Source organism: Acipenser ruthenus, chromosome 9 (assembly GCF_902713425.1).
Source record: "Acipenser ruthenus chromosome 9, fAciRut3.2 maternal haplotype, whole genome shotgun sequence".
Classification (NCBI taxonomy): Eukaryota; Metazoa; Chordata; class Actinopteri; order Acipenseriformes; family Acipenseridae; genus Acipenser; species Acipenser ruthenus.
In genome coordinates this window covers 3251103-3269059 of record NC_081197.1, presented here as the reverse complement: position 1 = coordinate 3269059, position 17957 = coordinate 3251103, and the positions used below count along the sequence as shown (strand labels likewise).

Genomic DNA, 17957 nt, shown 5'->3' with positions numbered 1-17957 from the left:
CGAGTGATACTTTACACAATCCTGATTAATATCGGATGATGTGTGCTCTGCATGGTTGTTTCTGCTTGGGTCGCAATCAAGCCACACTTTCTATGTAACTATTTCAGCAGCAAGACTCCCTTTCTCACAATCCGACTCGAGGAGTCCTTCTCAGGACCCTTTCTGCTGGAATAGGCAGTTAGCTCTACGTGGTATTTATTACTTCCACTAGGGGCAGTGTGTTACAGGTCGGGGTAGGGTAACAGTCACAGCCTGGTGCACCAGATTTACTTGGAGGTTAGACATGATTCTGAGAGCTCTGTTTGGGGGCTGCTTTAAACCTCTGAGTTTTAAAAACTCTCCAGGGTGTGATGACTGAGACAGAAAGATAAAAAGTAAATCCAAACAAAATAGAATGAATTAGTTAGGATAACTCTGATCCTTTACACCCATACCAATTCATTTGGTAAGATATCTCTGATCACTCAAAAACAACATTCATATTGTATCCCCTAAAATGAGTTTAAGAGAGTTGTAAATGGCAGCTTAATTTAGCAGGTAGAAGTTTGTATTTGGGAATACAACACCAATGGATGCATTGTAATAGATGTATATTTGCATTACAGATTGAAAAGATTTGAAAACAAATTCAAGCAGCAGCTTGAGTTTCCAATAAAGCCTTTCAATATCCAGCAGAAACAATGGAATCATTACTTTCAATAGAAAAGAACCAGGGGTACCATCTGATCTGCACACCTCATTATCTGGCCTCAGGTTGTAATGCTGTACCGTGCATGCGTCAGAGGGTTTCACTTTTACATAACACAACTGGAGATCAGGCTCACTTGAGGTGCGTGCTCAGAACAGGTACAGTACAGTTTACCAACCAATGGAGTAAGCTAAATAAAACCACACATCTTGTTTGCATATACAATAGAAAGCAAAACCACGGTCTGCTGTGTTATCCATTTGCCTATTGAGGAGTGAGCTGTGTGCACTGCTATCCAGCATTAGGAGTTGACAGCAGGTTAAGAGTGTCCAGCTGGAGCCTGAAGAGGACTAGAGCTTGCCTTTACAATCGGGTATGTGAAGCTATGCATTTATTAAACTCTGCTGAGATAGGGGCAGCGCTTACACAAGATTACCATAGTGAAAGCAAAGCAACGTGGAATAAAGTGCAGCGAACGCATGGTAAAGCATAGGCAAGCATTACACAGTGCAGAGGGGTATGATAAAGCAACATGTCAAATGCATAGTATAACCATGGGAAAACTGCAGAATTACCATGCACATTTACTGTGGTTAACTTTTATAAGGGAGGGGCTGCAGTGGGCCATTCACTTCTTTGGTCTGTCAGCTTGCAGGAGTTTTCATTGAATATATGAAAATATGGCATATTTTCAAAGCGTGTGCTCCCGTCTGTGCTGTATTCATTTGTTTGACATGGGTTCAAATCCATGTTAGTGTTACGGATTGAGACGTCTTGAGACTGCTTGAGAGAGCCTAAACGTATCTTGCTTGCTTGATTCCAGTTTTCCACTTTCCAGATGAACAGGGTGTCAAACAGACTCGATGCACATGTACAGCATGTCAGGAGTGGGCAGTGCATTGGTTTAATCCCATACCCTAATAAAGAGATGGGAAGGAGATAACATGCTGGCTCGATTCCTGAGGATTGATCCCGGTAGCACCACGTTATGATATTGCTAATAACTGTTTTACTGTGGGGTCTATTATTTCAAACAGAACAATCAGAAAAGAACACCAGCTGCTTTGCATGATAACTACAGTCTAGAATAGTAACTAATTAGGCAAACACTTTATATTAAGTGCCTCTAATTACTGTGTATTTGCATAGCAGCTACTTAATAAATACATGTGCACTTACACATAATTACAATGTTATTGTGCATTGTTAGAATGTACATGATGTGTAAATCTTTGCATGATATATGTAAGTACACAATTGCATCAGAAAAGGGTTTGGGTTAGGGTCATACAGTGCACAAAGATTGACACATCAAGTGCATTGTAACTCTGCATAATAACATCATAATTATGTATAAGAACACATGTATTTACTAAGTAGCTACCATATAAAATTCACAGCAATTAGAGACACTTAATGTAAAGTGTTACCCTAAATAGTATTCCTAGTTATGAGCCGGACGCAACTATATTGCTTTTTGAAGGTTGAATTAGGCATTGACCATAAACAAAGAAACATGTGGCTTTGTTTATCTGGAATGCAAAGCAATGTCTAAACCCTATTAAAGCGAGCACTCATCTTTCTCTAACACTCAATATTAATTTCAGACCCAGTGATTTATTGCAACCCCCAGCTATTCCTCTATGGTTTTGAATTAGGTCAGCTATTCTTTTTAATAAGCCAGGACAGGAAGTCTTATTAGCCTGACAGACAGAACAAGGATAAGCTGATGTCTTGTGAAGGCACACTTTGGAAGAACACCCAGCATGACTCCAATGGCAGTGTTTGTTTAGCTTGACACAGGTAAGTGCATACAAGCAGGTTATAATACATGTTTTAATGCCGTGTTAAGGTAGTAAGGTCGCGTGATGCTTGGTGTAATCAGTAAAGCAGGTCAAACAGCAGTTTTTTTATTTAAACCTATGCATTTGCATGATTAGCTTGGGTATTTGGGTTTGTTTAAGGTTCAAATGTTGTTTCTCTTATCACAATTTTTATGAATAGGAACTGTGAAATATTGAAATGTCCTAGTGTGTGTGATTCCAGGCACTGTGTTAGTCTTGTATAATGAACTGTAGTGTGTGTGTGATTCCAGGCACTGTGTTAGTCTTGTATAATGAACTGTAGTGTGTGTGTGATTCCAGGCACTGTGTTAGTCTTGTATAATGAACTGCAGTGTGTGTGTGATTCCAGGCACTGTGTTAGTCTTGTATAATGAACTGTAGTGTGTGTGTGATTCCAGGCACTGTGTTAGTCTTGTGTAATGAACTGTAGTGTGTGTGTGATTCCAGGCACCGTGTTAGTCTTGTGTAATGAACTGTAGTGTGTGTGTGATTCCAGGCACTGTGTTAGTCTTGTATAATGAACTGTAGTGTGTGTGTGATTTCAGACACTGTGTTAGTCTTGGGTCATGTGTAATGAACTGTACCCTGAAGCTGACTGGCTTGAGTAATTCAGTCGTGTCTGTCTGCTCTGCATATACAGCCTGATTCTCTCATCACAGCAGACAGAGCATTCCGTCTCTGATCAGTGACTCCCTACTAGACTGTGTTAGGGATGATGGCCTGGCCTACCTTGCAGGTATTTAAAGTCATTCAAGTGCAGCTGCTGCATTAATAGGCCCCTTCTAGTTTGAATCTCCTGGCAAAGGTTAAGGGTTGCAGTAAAGAAAAGGCTTGGTGTTAATATGGTAAGGTTTCTGTAATTGCATCTGCTTCATGTGTTCTTGTAACTCTTATGAAGGTAAAGGAGTTCATTCAGCCTTGTGCAAGGATAATTAGGGGAGACTTGATTGGAGTCTTCAGAATCTAACTCTAAGTGAAAATTTAAGCTGATTTAACTGAAATGAAGGGCATTTTCAACTTATCTTAATCAGAGGATATTAACGTATCAACGTATTAATAGCAATTTATTAAAACACAGACAACAACAGTGAAAAGAAAAACACATGTTAAAAGAAACCAAGTCAAGCAGACAAACGTTTTGGCTAATGCCTTTATAGAGTGTGACCTGAAAAAGAATTGACAGGGCCTCACAACAGTCTTGACCTTTGGAGTTTGAATCTATTTAAACAAGTTACCAGAATAGCATGTGTGCAAATCTGAGTGCAACATTCAATCTGTCTTCAGAGTGGATAGTCTTGAGTCACACTTTATTAACTGATACTCAGCCCCATTCCTCCTTCCCTCCCTCTGCCTGCTTGAACTGAACCCGCTCCGTCTCTTTACATGGAAAACAGGCCCCTGGATGGATCAGAGGCTATTTTTAGGGATAACAAATGTGAGTTATGACTGGAATCCCTTAGCAAGTAGCTTCCAAACTGACTTTGTCCCTTTCGCTCTAAGAAAGCTCCCAGCACCACAGCTACCCAAGTACCGGATTACAGGCAGCTCAGCAAGTAGATTTCTGCTTTTCCAGATCTGTGGCTTCCACAGAAGATACACAGCTGCACACATCTGGTCATAAGGTAGGCTGAGAGACTGGAACCTGTCTAAGGATGGCATTGAATCTACATAGTATTTGAATGCCGTCATGCTGTATGCTTATCTGTTGCAAATATAAAGCAACATACCTCTACGTGAAACTGAGAGCTGCATACCACACATATAGGCACTTCTTTTGATCTTTAATTGAGTTTTATTCTTCTAAAAATGATTCATCATGAAAAAAATATCACAAATATCTTATTGTATAAAAAGGCTACAAAAATAGCACTTAACTTATAACAAAAAATATATAAATAATGTCATTGTAGTTATAACTTGTCCTAAATTGTTGTATCCTATTTCATGTTGTAGTCTATAGTATTATTGCACTTACTGTAAACTATACTGTATCTAAATATTAATCTTGCATTGTAGCCCTGTACTGCCCTGTAATATCTGTAAGTCGTCTTGGATAAATACGGCTGAATAAATAACAATAACAATAACAATAACAATAACACTAACAATAACAATAATCAAATATAATTTGTTGATCACATCTGTGATTTAGTTAATAGATTATTATTAGCCATACTACATTAGCCCTGTATGTATAGTTTGAAATGCTGCTTGACATTTTGACTATACTGTAAAGTGACCTCCAGCTTTCCAGTACTGCAGTCCATGATGTACTGCTGAACTGAACTCCTCACCTTCCCTGGAATTCCTGACGAGCTCTATACATTGTATAGTCCATTAAACACATTACACTCAGACTGCTGCGAGAACAAAAACTCTGTTTCAGGCAGAGGTTCAGATACCTGGCCCCCAGGAGGCTAATGGATATGTTTTCAATAATGCACACTTGGGCTATGGGGGAATGGGAGGACCACAGTGAATATAAAATTGAAAATATAGGATTTTTTCACACTGACATACAGTGAAAACTACCATAGAAAACCTGTTCATGCAATGAAAATAAATAAATAAATAAATAAACAATTATTTCTGCAATTAGCCATGCTTGATTTTAAAGTTATTAAACGCTTAAGTTCAGTTTTACTACATTGTGTTGGGCTGATACCTTCGCATAGGGCTGAAGTGAACATCTGCCTCAGTCGGTTTTGCATGTGGGGGAAGCAGGTGGAGGAAGCTCTTTGGGATCTGATAACATTCATACTGAAATAATCTTGTTTTTGAGTCTGCCCACTCTTTACATGCTATTTGAATAAATGGAAAGTATGATCAAACATCTCTCTGGCTAGTAGCGGTTTATTTTTTATTTTTTTATTTAGTAGTCGCCAATTGAATTTACCTAGTTTTTCTCCCAATTTGAAATGGTCAATTGTATTTAGGCTCAGCTCACTGCTACCACCTCTGCACTGACTCGGGAGCGGTGAAGACGAACACACGCTGTCCTCCAAAACGTGTGCCGTCAGCTGACCGCTAACAGCCAACCCAGAGCTACAGAGTTGGAGGACAATGCAGCTCTGGGCAGTTTACAGGCAAGCCCGCAGGCGCCCGGCCAGTCTACAGGGGTTGCTGGTGTGCGGTGAGCCGAGGACACCCTGGCCGACCTAAGCCGCCCCCCCCTCCCTTGGGCGGCGCTCGTAGCGCAGTATTTAGTAAGAATAGGGTAAAGGGGCCCTTTGCATGGGGCCACTGTGGGACAAGCGCCACCACTGTCTCTGGCCGGTAGTGCAGGTATGTGTTGGAGGGTAGAGCCAGTGTTGACAGCTGCACATCCCTTCTCACCCTCCGAGATTATTTATAGCAGCGCTCTTTGCTCTCACACCCTGTCTTTTTTTTTTTTTTAGATAACTAGGATAAACACAAAAGACAAAGGAGACGATACATAAATGAATAAACACTTTCGAGCCAAACTGGAAAGTATTTGTAGAAAAGGCAGCTATAAATACGTCAAGTGTTTGAAGTCATTTTAGAACAAATAACTAATTACATGCTTAAATGTTTGCAATTACTGCGGAGGAGTTTCAGTATACATTTTGACAAATGCATTTGAACAATCTTATCAAATGCATTCGCATTTGCATGTGTGCAGTCTCAGTTTCGTTTGCATTCGTATTTAAATGAAACTGAGGTGCACACATTTGTATTTGTATTTGTATGATTTACAAGTGTTGGCATTTACATTTAAATGCACTTCAGCCCAACTCTGCAGTAGGTTCTGTTAATCAATACAATACAATACAATCCACAGCATGCATCTTTAATGAGGAGGCATTCACATTGGTTGGAACTTTTGGCCCAATTCACAAAGTATTAACCCATGTCTCAAGTGAATAAAAAGTGTGTTGATGAATTTAAAGAAAAAACATTATAAATACTTCAAAATACAGGAGCATTAACTACATGTAGCTGCAGTATAGGTAGACTGTGCTAGCATGTATATATACACTGTGATTGGGAGGGTGAAACTCTATATATTAATAACATGTATTTAACAATGTTGCTTTCATACATGTATTATAAAATAGTGTCAGGAATGTACCAGTACCAGTATACCCAAAACTTCTGTTATATGTACATCCAACCCTAACCCAACCCCAACCCAATGATATTCTGTTTTATTTCCTCCAAAGCATGGCTTGCAAAACATTTGAAGATGTATCCAGGGAGATTTGTCAGATACAAAGAGCTACCCACAGTGTTTCTGCGTACCTTATTTTCCAAAACAAAGCACAACTGTGCTAATTATAGGCAAAAACAAAACATGCATGTTGTACACGATACATGTTCGTATCAGTACGGAGTATGGAAACGAGTGTGGTTTAGGTAAATTATACAAACATTTCGGCTAATGCCTTCTTCAGTGTCCTTATTTATGTATACTGTACAACTGAACCTTTGTAAAATGTGCCCTAGAATAACATTATAATTATGGCACTGCTGTCCGTATAGAAGCTTTAAAAACAGACAGCTGAGATCAAGATAACTGTTAGCATTAAACAACTGTGCACATTTCTCATCGTTTTTATATCTACTGCCTAAACCTATAAAAGGGTAGCAGCGCCATCATTCAAATTGAATTCTAGGGATAGGCAGCAGCTGCCAGGGAAAATGTCAAGTCTACAGCTCTGGAGACATATACAGCACTTTAGAAGTGGAGCCTTTCACAAGAGGACTGGAATCTGAGCTATCTCAAGCTGGGGCAGCCAACACAAGCTGCAGAACAAGCAGACGCAGTGGGAGGATTGTGTTCTGTAACCTAGACAGGAAGTGCTTTAACCAAGCGATATACCCCAGACTCCAGGCTCGGCACTAGAGATACAGCTAAGCTAATAATAATAATAATAATAATAATAATAATAATAATAATAATAATAATAATAATAATAATAATAATAATAATACACATTTCAATTGAGGGCAGTTTGACAAACAAATTAAAAAGATACTAATGAACACTTGGTTAATGGCTTAATTACAAAAATGCCCTGGTGTTCCACCAAGGGACAGAATGACAGCTTTTTAATTTGTTCACTATCCAGTGTATTTTCTTTTCAGCTATAACTAGATAAAACCACAAACATTGCTCCATTATTGTTCTAAATCTGTTTATACACCGTGGGTTTCAAAACAAAACAGCTTCCTTTTACTGGCAATGACCAATGTAAAGCATGTAAGTGGTCTTTGTGTGTCAGTCAGAATTATTTTGGGCCATATTTTGAAAGCATTACCTCTTTAATTAACTGTGTTGAAAATGTTACACAATGAGAAAAAAAACACCTGTAGGTTTAGGGGAATTTATAAATGTTTTACCTTGTTAAAAAAATAGGAGTTAATTAAAGACCTGAGTAAACGCTTTGAAAATGTGGCTCTTTTTTGTTTTGTTGGCAGGACGGAAGAGCATTCTGGGAGGACTTCTGCACTTGTTCTAACAGTAGCACTGTGCTGGCTGCAATAACACGCTAACAGTAACACTGTGCTGGCTGCAATAACATGCTAACAGTAACACTGTGCTGGCTGCAATAACATGCTAACAGTAACACTGTGCTGGCTGCAATAACATGCTAACAGTAACACTGTGCTGGCTGCAATAACACGCTAACAGTAACACTGTGCTGGCTGCAATAACATGCTAACAGTAACACTGTGCTGGCTGCAATAACACGCTAACAGTAACACTGTGCTGGCTGCAATAACATGCTAACAGTAACACTGTGCTGGCTGCAATAACACGCTAACAGTAACACTGTGCTGGCTGCAATAACATGCTAACAGTAACACTGTGCTGGCTGCAATAACATGCTAACAGTAACCGGGTTGCTGTCTGACTGAAAACACGCTGACCAAGTTTGCCCGGCCTTTCTCTCGTACATTTGCTTGAAGGCTTATTAATGAAGTCAGTTTCTCTCTACTAACTGTGCTGCAGCAGTGGCCACAAGTCTCTTTGTCCTGCTGCTGGATAATGCACTTCCACCGGCCCACTGGGCATTCCCACAAGGCTGGTGGCGTGGTTAGCCCTGGAGCCCTTGCTTACTTATCCGTGCTGGTAAATGGACAGAACATGAAAGCACTGACTGGCAGACACATGGAAAATGTGTCCAATGAACGTTATTTGGTGCACCACGCCTGGCAAGTTCTCCTAATAGATGCTGTGGTCAGCTGTATGCTTTGTGCTTTGTTAAGGGTCACAATGGCAACGCATCGCCTATCCCATTCATAGCATTGTCATTTGAAACCCTTATGTCACTGCTAATACCTGACGTATCACCATTATTGCCTATGAATGATTCAGGTAGCTCATGCGATCCCCTTTTCTCAACAGCCTGACAGAAGTAGCTAAGCAACTCTGAAATGGACCCTGAAAGCCTATCTGTGTCAATGAAGCGGGTGAACAATGGGCCTGCGCTGACCCAGTTAACACTGTGTAATGCTGAGTCCTGTCCGGCTCTGCTCTGCACTCAATGGTTCTACCTCTTGTCTCATTTTCTTTCAGGACTCGGGACTTCCCAGTGAAAAATGTCCAAACAGCCCTCTTCAAATGTCCGAGCCATACAGGTAAGATATTCATATACTGCCAAGATGTGATATGCGGTAGGTAAAATGAAATTCAGAAAAAAAATGTAATTGGGGTATTTTTAAAAATAAAAACAGTTATTATTCTAACTACCATAAAGACACAGAAAATGTAGTGTTAGATACATAACGGGGTGCTTGAATTATCCAGACTTTTATTAATTAATTTAAATAAAAGAGGAAACTCCATATTAATGTAATGATATAGAGATTGCAGAAGAGACCTTGAATATTGTAAAATGAACAGCTGTTTTTCTCATTTAAAGAAAATAAGTTCTTGTTTAAAATATGGCAATTTGCATGTTGGTAGAGCCCTATAGCTTCAGTGATGCTATGTTGAATGCATCGATCAGAACAGTGGTTGGCTCTGGAGAGCATAAGGACCATCTTCAAGATACCTTTTCAAGATTAAAAAAACGCACTGAACTGACATCTAACTGCCTTTATAAAAGTGTAGCATTGTAAAACACCGAGTGGTATTGTAAAACATACATAAGCCATGGCAAACCATGGTAAACTATAGTAAATGCATTGTATAAAGAACGCAACGTGACAGCGCATATTTACCATCTTGGGACCCTTTCATAAAGGAACACAAGTGAAGAAATCTCAGTAAGTCAGTCACAGCGACGCAGAGACATGTTTCAAACAACACAGCCGGAACTGGTGTATTGAAAAAAGAAGTTTAAACAGGAAACCATTTATTCATCGAAAGGTTTTTTTTTTACAACTGAACACAAAAACATGTTCATGTTACCATTTTATTTACAGCAACATGTTAAAATCTTTTATACAGTCTGTTAATGTACACATAACATATACTGCATACCAGTGTCATGGTTTCACACAATATGTTCTTGTTTTTCAGACAACGGAAAACGCCACGGCAGTGAAACAGGACTGTATTTGTGTCAGCGCTCCATACTAGTTTGCGTTACCTTACAAATAAGAGCATTTTAGTTTCAAAGTATTGAAATCACTTCTGAATAATAAATACAATGCATACAAAAATAGACACTGTTCTGTAATTTTGCAGCTTAACAAATTATACTCTATATCCATTTTCATATGTGCAATATCTTCTAAAATAGGTGTCCGTTTCCAATTTGAAGGTTGATCAGGATACCACTACTAGATAAACTCACAAATGCAATCAAATTAACTTGTCACAAGCAAGGAGCGAATCAGCTAAACAATGAACAGAATTACAAACGTGCACAACGCTTGCAGAACACTTTGGATACACTGCAGATCAAACCTTCCTCACCTTCCAAACAAACTTCATTCACTATTAATAAACACCCTGCTCCCCCTCCCGTAGGCTATGGTAAGCATGTGCTGTAACTGCAGTAAGTGCTAAAGGATTACATGCTGTAATGCACACAGATCATAACTACTGGGGGCTTCCTAAGCTCCTGTATGGCTGGTCTTCTTCATTAACAGTGACATGCATGACAGAAGTTCACCTTATTTGCATTTTTGTTCCCAAGTAACTCAGGTATGCAAATAGGGTTTGCTATGCAGTCCAGAAAGAAAAGAGTGGAAGGCTGAAAAGCACATTAGAGGCACAAGCTCCCCCACAGCTTTATTTAATTAATTATCAAATCCTAACTGGTAATACACAACAAGGCTTGCGAAGTGTTAACTAAGTAGCTTGAAAGTTAAAACAATACAGCTGATTATAAAATAGCAAGTTGAAAGAAACTGTAGTACGAGGTGCTTTAGGAATCACTGCTCTCAGAACAAGCAGATAGTAAGTGTTCAAATGTTTGTACCGTTATGCTCTGGAGGTTCAAAACTTAAGATTGAGCTGAGATTTTTCTGTATATTAGCTGAGTTCCTGCAGGCTGTGAGGGAGCTGCAGTATGGCTCCCACAGTGTGGAGCAGGCAGCCCCCTTTCTCATACAGCCTTGTCTAGTCAGTGCTGACTGCAGTGTGGCTCCCACAGTGTGGAGCAGGCAGCCCCTTTCTCATACAGCCTTGTCTAGTCAGTGCTGGCGCTCATGATCCTGCTCTGCTGTCCTCTGCTCCCCGTTGCAGGCGAACATCAATATCCCGATGGGGGCTTTCCGTCCCGGAGCTGGACATCCTGTGAAGAGAAGAGATGATTCAGTCAACATCGAGGAGGTGAGCAGCCACATAATATTGAGATAACATTGAAATCACCAGCTGTTTAACACCGGAACCCTGCCATGTGGCAACGAGGTTATGGGTAACTGAGAAAAGATGAACAGAGCTTTATTTCATTATTTTATTTGTTTTTTCTATAGACACATTGTTTCCTGCCACTTCTGTGTGCACAGCAGTGTTTAAATTACAAACCATGAGGTCACTCTCAGACAATCAAAATGCCAGACTTCAGAACATTCCAGCACATCTCATTTCTCCCTAAGTGTCGGTTGACCGCTGGTAACGGCATTTACTAGTGTATGTATTGGATGGTATTTTGAAATAAAACATTGTTCATGATAGGTTAATATTCCGCAATATTACACATTTTTGGTTTAAATAAATTCTGGGTAAAACACAGCAGTACAAGAACAGCTAATCCTAAAAGCCACTCACACAGTGTTCTCTCTCTCTCCCTCTATCTCCTTATACTGTATGGTGAGCAAAGAGCTGCATGCCTCATAGACCTGAACCTGTTCTCCCTTCAGCACAGATAGGCTCTCTACCAGCACAGCATTCTTTAAATGATACAACACGGCTGGGTACAACAGAGCTACACACTGACATTTAAACTCACAAGCTTAGCATTTGATATATACAGTTCAAGATGCATTTCATCAAGTAAAACATGGTGACCCTTCTTTACTAACCAGGCAACATAAACAAGGAATGACCATGTTAGTACATACAGAGCTAGTAGGGGCTTGCTTGACAGTGGTAGTGACTAAGTATTTAGTCTGTCGCCTTTACCCACAGAGCAGGGAGAGAAGCAGCAGTACCAGAGTAGTAAGAGAGATTTCTCTCTAATTATATGTGTGATCCTTTGGGAACATTTTCCTAAATCCTTTCTCAGAGGAAGGGTACCTGGCAATTCATTACAAGTTCAAGGTAAATCTAGGTTTTAAAGTGTTTTTTTAATGATGAGAAAAATCGTTTTCTAATAGCGATAGTGCTTTGTCGATGAAGGCTCTACCGTGTGGTAGTTGACCTTGGCTTTCGTTAGCGCCTTCGTCTTCGACTCTGGACGCATAACTCCAGTCGTGGTCCACTACCACACAGTACAGCCTTCATCGACGGGCACTATCATATAATCAGACCATGTGACCTACAGAAAACGTACCAGGGTGCAGCAGTGGATCTACAACGCTGACAACAATAGGAAAAAACCTGAATTTCCGTTAACCTACAGGTTCTCGGCACAATAGAAGGGGTTATATAGAATTCAAAAAGGAATTCCTTTACTGAATGCATGAGAACAAGACAAAACTTTTTTTTTTACTTATATTTTGGTAAATGGGTTTTAAAGAAGTCCCGTCAGTACTTTAGGAGCAACATGCGGCGCTAAGATAAGACGGGACCTTGAGGTCCTGCCGGGACTGAAAGGGTTAAGAGGTATGGAAGGCCTCGGCCAGCACTCATCACCTGCCCCTCTCACTTTGTCCTGACAGAGCGCCTCTGTAACAGAGGAAGAGAAGAAGCCGCAGCTGCCGGGTGCTAAGAAAGGCCCCGGGCCGACTGTAGACCTCTCTGAGATCCGCAACGTGAAAAGCGAGCTCAAACTGGTCACCAAAGTGGATGAATAGCAGGAAGGTAATGCGCTGCACACACACAGGCGTTCAGACGCACCGTTATGCTGCCGGGTCTTGCCGGCCCGCTTGAGGAGAGAGAGGCGTTGTGGGGGGCCCTGCAGTGTTTTGAAGAGGCAGGCATCCTCAGTCTTAGCACCCTTTGTTTAATTCTTAATTCTCTGACTGAGCGGCATTATCTACAATGTGGGAAGCCGTCACGTATCGTGTATTCTCACTCCATAACTAGCTATGCTCAAGTTATTATTGCACCAGCCTTCCCCTAGCACCTCCATCCTGTTCAGCCAATCAGCATTCCCACCATGTTTCCCCTGGGGCGCGCCAATACCATAAAAAAAAAAAAAAAGAATTAAAATGAAATCCAAAGACAGAAACCTTCAGGCCCTATTCCTCATAGGATTGCTTTAGCGCTTTTTTATTATTATTTTTATCCTGCTACGGGTGATGTTCCTTTTCTTTTTAATGAAGTCATCAATCCTCTAATTAATAAGAATCCGCAAAAAAGATTTCCCAGCAATCTGTCAAAGCAATGGTTTTGTATAGTGACACGCCAAACCCTTACGCGGCGCAGCTTGATCTGTTTAGCTTGGCGAACCTCAGAGTTGTCAAATAAATGTGTCAGAGACGTACGAGAACAAAAAACTAATGAAAGCTGCCTTGATGAAGTGCCACCTAATGGGATGGTAATAGCTAGACAGCCACCTGAGAGCTTCTGAATTAGAAAAGCTGCCAAAAAGACATCAGACCCCGGCTGCACACGGGCTTCATGTGCTTTAGAGCCACGCTTTATTCATCTGGCTTTGTAACATTTTCATCCAGGCAAGGCTGTTTGTAGGATTTACTAGGAGATCCACAAAGTCTGCAGAGACGTGCAGCAGGGGAAATCAGAACACACTGCAAGCTAGCCTGTCTCCATTCCATCGGTACAGGCTAGCTAAGCTTGCTTCAACTGAAGCTCCGACAGGCATCACAAGTGTGATAGGATAAATCCGCTCAGCAGCTGGCATTCCAGTCCCTGATAGATAACAGGCCTTGTCTGTTAGGGCAGTCAGACACAGAGCTGTCAGATAAGAGGTCCATACTGATGACCGGCAGGCTCTGGAAGACATCCATAAAACTGAAGGAAATGTGGTTAACACTTTAAAATAATGGACGCAAGTCCCTAATGATTTCCGGCTGAATCCCACAGGAATACCACCTGGATATCTTCTGCACTTCCTCTGACATTCATGTTGAATTCCACCCCCTGTTAATTCAGGTGGATTGAATTACCCACATTCATTCCATGTTTCTTTGGAACAAATCACATGGAGGAGAATTCATTTACATTTCCGCATGGTGCCGGGGTTAACCTGCTACAAAAGCACAAACACCAGCTCATTATTATAGCCTGAAAACTACAGGAGGAGGCTCAGAATTGCATGACGGTTATTTTTGTGAGCAATTTAAAGCTGGAACCAAGTTTTGTCAGGTATGGAAATAAGACTCCCATTGCATAACAGGTGTGGTCCAGTCCTGGTTTTATTATGAGTTTAATAAGACACACCTGAGCTTGTTACTTATACATTGAGGCTAATCAAGCTCCAAATAAAACCGGGAATGGGTGAAACTGCTATGCAATAGGAGTCTTATTTCCACCCCTGTTTATACTTCTGATTAAACAACTGCATCCCTGAATATAAGGTAATTTCCTTCATTCTTCAGGAGGTGGCAGTAGAGGGCTTCTTCCTTGGTTGCATGCAGAGAAGCTTCAGCTGCAGGCTGCAGTAATACTCAAAAAGGCACACAAAGCTGAAATAATCTGCAGGCTAAAATACAATCAATCCTCCACAGCACAGACCATTGCTGAACTCCCAATAGTACCTGTAGAAACTCAAGTCCCTGCTGATGCTTCTGAAAGCCATGATCTCACATCCAGAGTGTTCATCTATACATGCAAACTCCAAAACTGTATGCCAGTTTTTACAACAAGAAGAGTTAAGTCCAGGGTAAATGCTCTGAAAATAAGCCCTGTTCTTTCTACTTTACGACACAAGCCATTGCATAGACCAGGCGTGTCCAATGCTACCCCTTCCACTCCTGGTCTTTGTTCCAACCCTGTTCTACATTGTTTAATTGAACCAATTAAACCTCCATCCCGACCCTGAAGTAGTTCTGCTATTGTAACCTGTTAAACCTGGGGTGGACTAGCCCTCCAGGACCGTGATTGGACACCCCTGGTACAGATGACAGGATTGTATGAACACCCATTAAATACAGTATAGCGGGGGTATATAATAATTCAATAGTACGCTGTTTAGAACGTGTGCAGTCAGTATGGTTGTAATTTACTGCATTGTTCTGACCGTGTACTTTGTGTTCTCTCCTAACAGGAACAGTGGAAGAAGGCCCACAGCAAGAACACACATTCATTCTATAAGCATTTTGTAAATGTTTTTTTAAAAGATGAATTCATCTCTTGTAATGGATACTGTATGTGGTGGTGTGGACTTTTTTTAAAATCATATCAATTAAATGTGTTTTTCCCAGCATGCTCAGCCCAGCCCTCTCACGCCAACAGTCTTCTAGTAAAAATGCAGCTCATTGGTCTCAATCTGTTACAAAAGGTGGACAAGTGGCCAGCCAGTCTATAACCTCACCACCCTAAACAACCCAAATCTTACAAGTGTTTCAGTTTACAGTAAATAGTGGAGGGGAACCCTGTGTGAACCTCATACATTAAGTGCTGAAGCTTGGGGCACCAAAAACTTTCTTGGATTGTTTTTTGTAAGTTGTATCATCAGTGCTTTTGAATAATTCACATCAAATGCAGAAATTAGTAACCTACTGTATATGGTCTCTCTTAACCCCCTTGGATTTCAATCAGTGTGTGCAGGATGTGGGCGTTTGAGACGATCCATCAATTTCTAATTTCTTTGAATCCAGTGCATTTAATATGCAGCCAATGTTATTAAGCAAGACTGACAGAAACTAGCCGCTTATAACTACTCTATATGTCAGTGATTATGGCGAACAGCAATACCTGTTACTGTATGTACATTAATCGCAATAGAAACTTGGTGCCTTGTGTGTTCAGCTCCAGCAGACTGGGTAATTACAGACAGTAGTTCAGTCCTTCAGCTGCAGGGCTGCAGCATCAATTGCAGGAGCTGTCCCTCCAGTGTGGTTCCTTCACCCCGGCCCCACATATCACTATTTGTCAAACTCTTCTGTACTCTGCTGGTTTTGCTGGATTGCAGATTTCATTGTAAATGCTGGCGAGTTGTTAATCTTTTGAATGTTTGATTGTGCTCCTGGAGGGTTTACTGCTCTACGTGTTTGTGTTGACATTTGAAAGTGTTTTATTCTGTTTCCGTTTCCTGCTGTGCCATGTGCATTTCCCTGGCGATGCCTTAACTTTGTTAACTTTTAATTTGTTACTAGGGGTGTGCAGAAACTTGCACTTGTACTCATAATTGAAGTACTTATCGTTAAGTATTCAATAAATCCATTCATGAATGTGTTGATTTTGTCAGTTTATGGCAGTACAAATGTCAGCACCCCGGATGAGAGAAAAATTCGCTTCCAAGCGGCTTTTACTGCGGAAGTGAATTGCCTTTGAGTGGTACTCAATTGTAAAGGTGAGGGAAGGACAGCTTTTTTTTTTGTTTTGAAATTAACAGATTACTGAATGGAGTTATTGAATACCTGCCGATAAATACTTCTTAAAGGTAACTGCGAGTACGTGTTTCTGCACACCCCTATTCTTTACTCTCTCTTTTTTGTATTCTGTTATGGAGTAATATATAAGGGGGAGGAAATGTTCGCTGGTGGGAGCAAATATTGGGGGAACCAATATTCGTTTACACCAACATAATCCATAGCTTTTTATTGGAGCATTTTTACACCAACCACCAATCCATGGCCATCTCAGGATCACCCCTAAACTCAGAGGCCCATACTTTCCAAGTAGAAAGTATCAACATTTCAGCACCTCAGGTTTGGCAACCATCTCAAAACAGCCACGTGCCCATTTGAACCAGACAAGAGTGTTAGAAGCCAGTGCACTAGAGGTATTAACAAGCAAAAAGCAAAAAAAAAAAAAAACAACTCTGATCCTTCCCATGCTTTTGCTTGGCATATTGAATATTTAGCAGTATAAAAATGAGTTTGGAAGTGTATGTGGTGCGCCCCCTATCTGAAGCCAGGTGAAGGACTCTGGTTCCTGTTTGTTTATATATTAAAGGCTGCCTTTGAAAGTGTCCTTTGTAACCTGTTTACAACATGCCTACTGATCAAGGACCGAGGGACAGCAGCATTGAATCTGTAATGGCACTGTGTCTATGGAAAATAAAATTATTTTACAAAAAAATGAATGTGTCTGCAGCTCATTTGAATATATGCTCATTTCATTCTATTAAAAACATACTAGTTAAACTCACTTCATTAATAAATGCATAACAAATAATGTGATCTCTCATGCTTTCTGTCTTGTGCATAAAAACAGCCCCTTGACGGAACCAAGTAGCAGGCAAATGTGCCTGGACCAATAAGAAGGCTTCATTATGTTGTGTAGCCAATCAATGAGAGCGGCAGGAGGGCTTTTTGGCCTGATATTGACTATACAGCAGAGCTCTCCAACCGTGTTTGTTTACAGAAGCCATGCCAGAGAGTCCTACAATACAAACTTGAACAAAAAAGTCACTTTAAACGTATTGCATGCTTGAAACACAACATCAATATAAACAATGTGCACCTAAGGCTACAGATTGCCCTTGCAGTGCTTTCAAACCCAGTGAATGGGATACTTCAGAAGGACCATATGATACGTCTCCGAGCCTTCTGATCTGCAGTATAACATGGATTCGCTCCTCCTGAACCCCTTCACAGGTTCAGAACACTAAAATGAACTTGTTTATTAAAACAAAACCGGCCGCCGAGTCTGGGACACGAGAGCTGGGTGCTACTGTCCCATTTTGTGCTGGATGACTCACGCTTGACTTACAAGGATCACGCGGTATGCTTTGAATATGTTGGCAGTACTTTCAGCACTCAGCTGCCCGATT

The 17957-nt window shown here is 40.7% G+C and overlaps 2 protein-coding genes across 4 annotated transcripts in view; one reads left to right on the top strand and one right to left on the bottom strand.

Annotated features, from left to right (window-relative positions):
* The first annotated feature begins 950 nt into the window (after nt 1-950).
* On the top strand, nt 951-17001 carry LOC117406484 (small muscular protein-like). Of its 3 annotated transcripts, none has more exons than XM_034010555.3 (5): nt 951-1061; nt 9077-9138; nt 11198-11284; nt 12775-12916; nt 15285-17001. In XM_034010555.3, exons 2-4 carry the CDS (start codon nt 9100-9102, stop codon nt 12907-12909), a joined length of 261 nt encoding a protein of 86 aa, XP_033866446.1. In that variant the 5' UTR covers nt 951-1061; nt 9077-9099; the 3' UTR covers nt 12910-12916; nt 15285-17001. The 3 variants fall into 3 exon arrangements, with proteins under 3 accessions (XP_033866446.1, XP_058886753.1, XP_058886751.1); XM_059030770.1 differs by lacking the exon at nt 951-1061 and adding an exon at nt 2472-2491; XM_059030768.1 differs by lacking the exon at nt 951-1061 and adding an exon at nt 3857-4154.
* LOC131696630 (connector enhancer of kinase suppressor of ras 2-like) overlaps nt 9841-17957 on the bottom strand; it is a 127745-nt gene continuing 119628 nt past the window's right edge. The window contains exon 23 of the mRNA XM_059030767.1: nt 9841-11246. Within this exon, the coding sequence (XP_058886750.1) occupies nt 11205-11246 (42 nt within the window). The 3' untranslated portion in view covers nt 9841-11204. The remainder of the gene's footprint in view (nt 11247-17957) is intronic.

Excerpts from the sequence above, each read along its gene's own strand:
- LOC117406484 (XM_034010555.3), top strand. The coding sequence starts at position 9,100 with ATGTCCAAACAGCCCTCTTCAAATGTCCGAGCCATACAG. Across the intron at positions 9,139-11,197 it reads CAAATGTCCGAGCCATACAG|GCGAACATCAATATCCCGAT; the intron begins GTAAGATATTCA and ends TCCCCGTTGCAG. Across the intron at positions 11,285-12,774 it reads ATTCAGTCAACATCGAGGAG|AGCGCCTCTGTAACAGAGGA; the intron begins GTGAGCAGCCAC and ends TTGTCCTGACAG.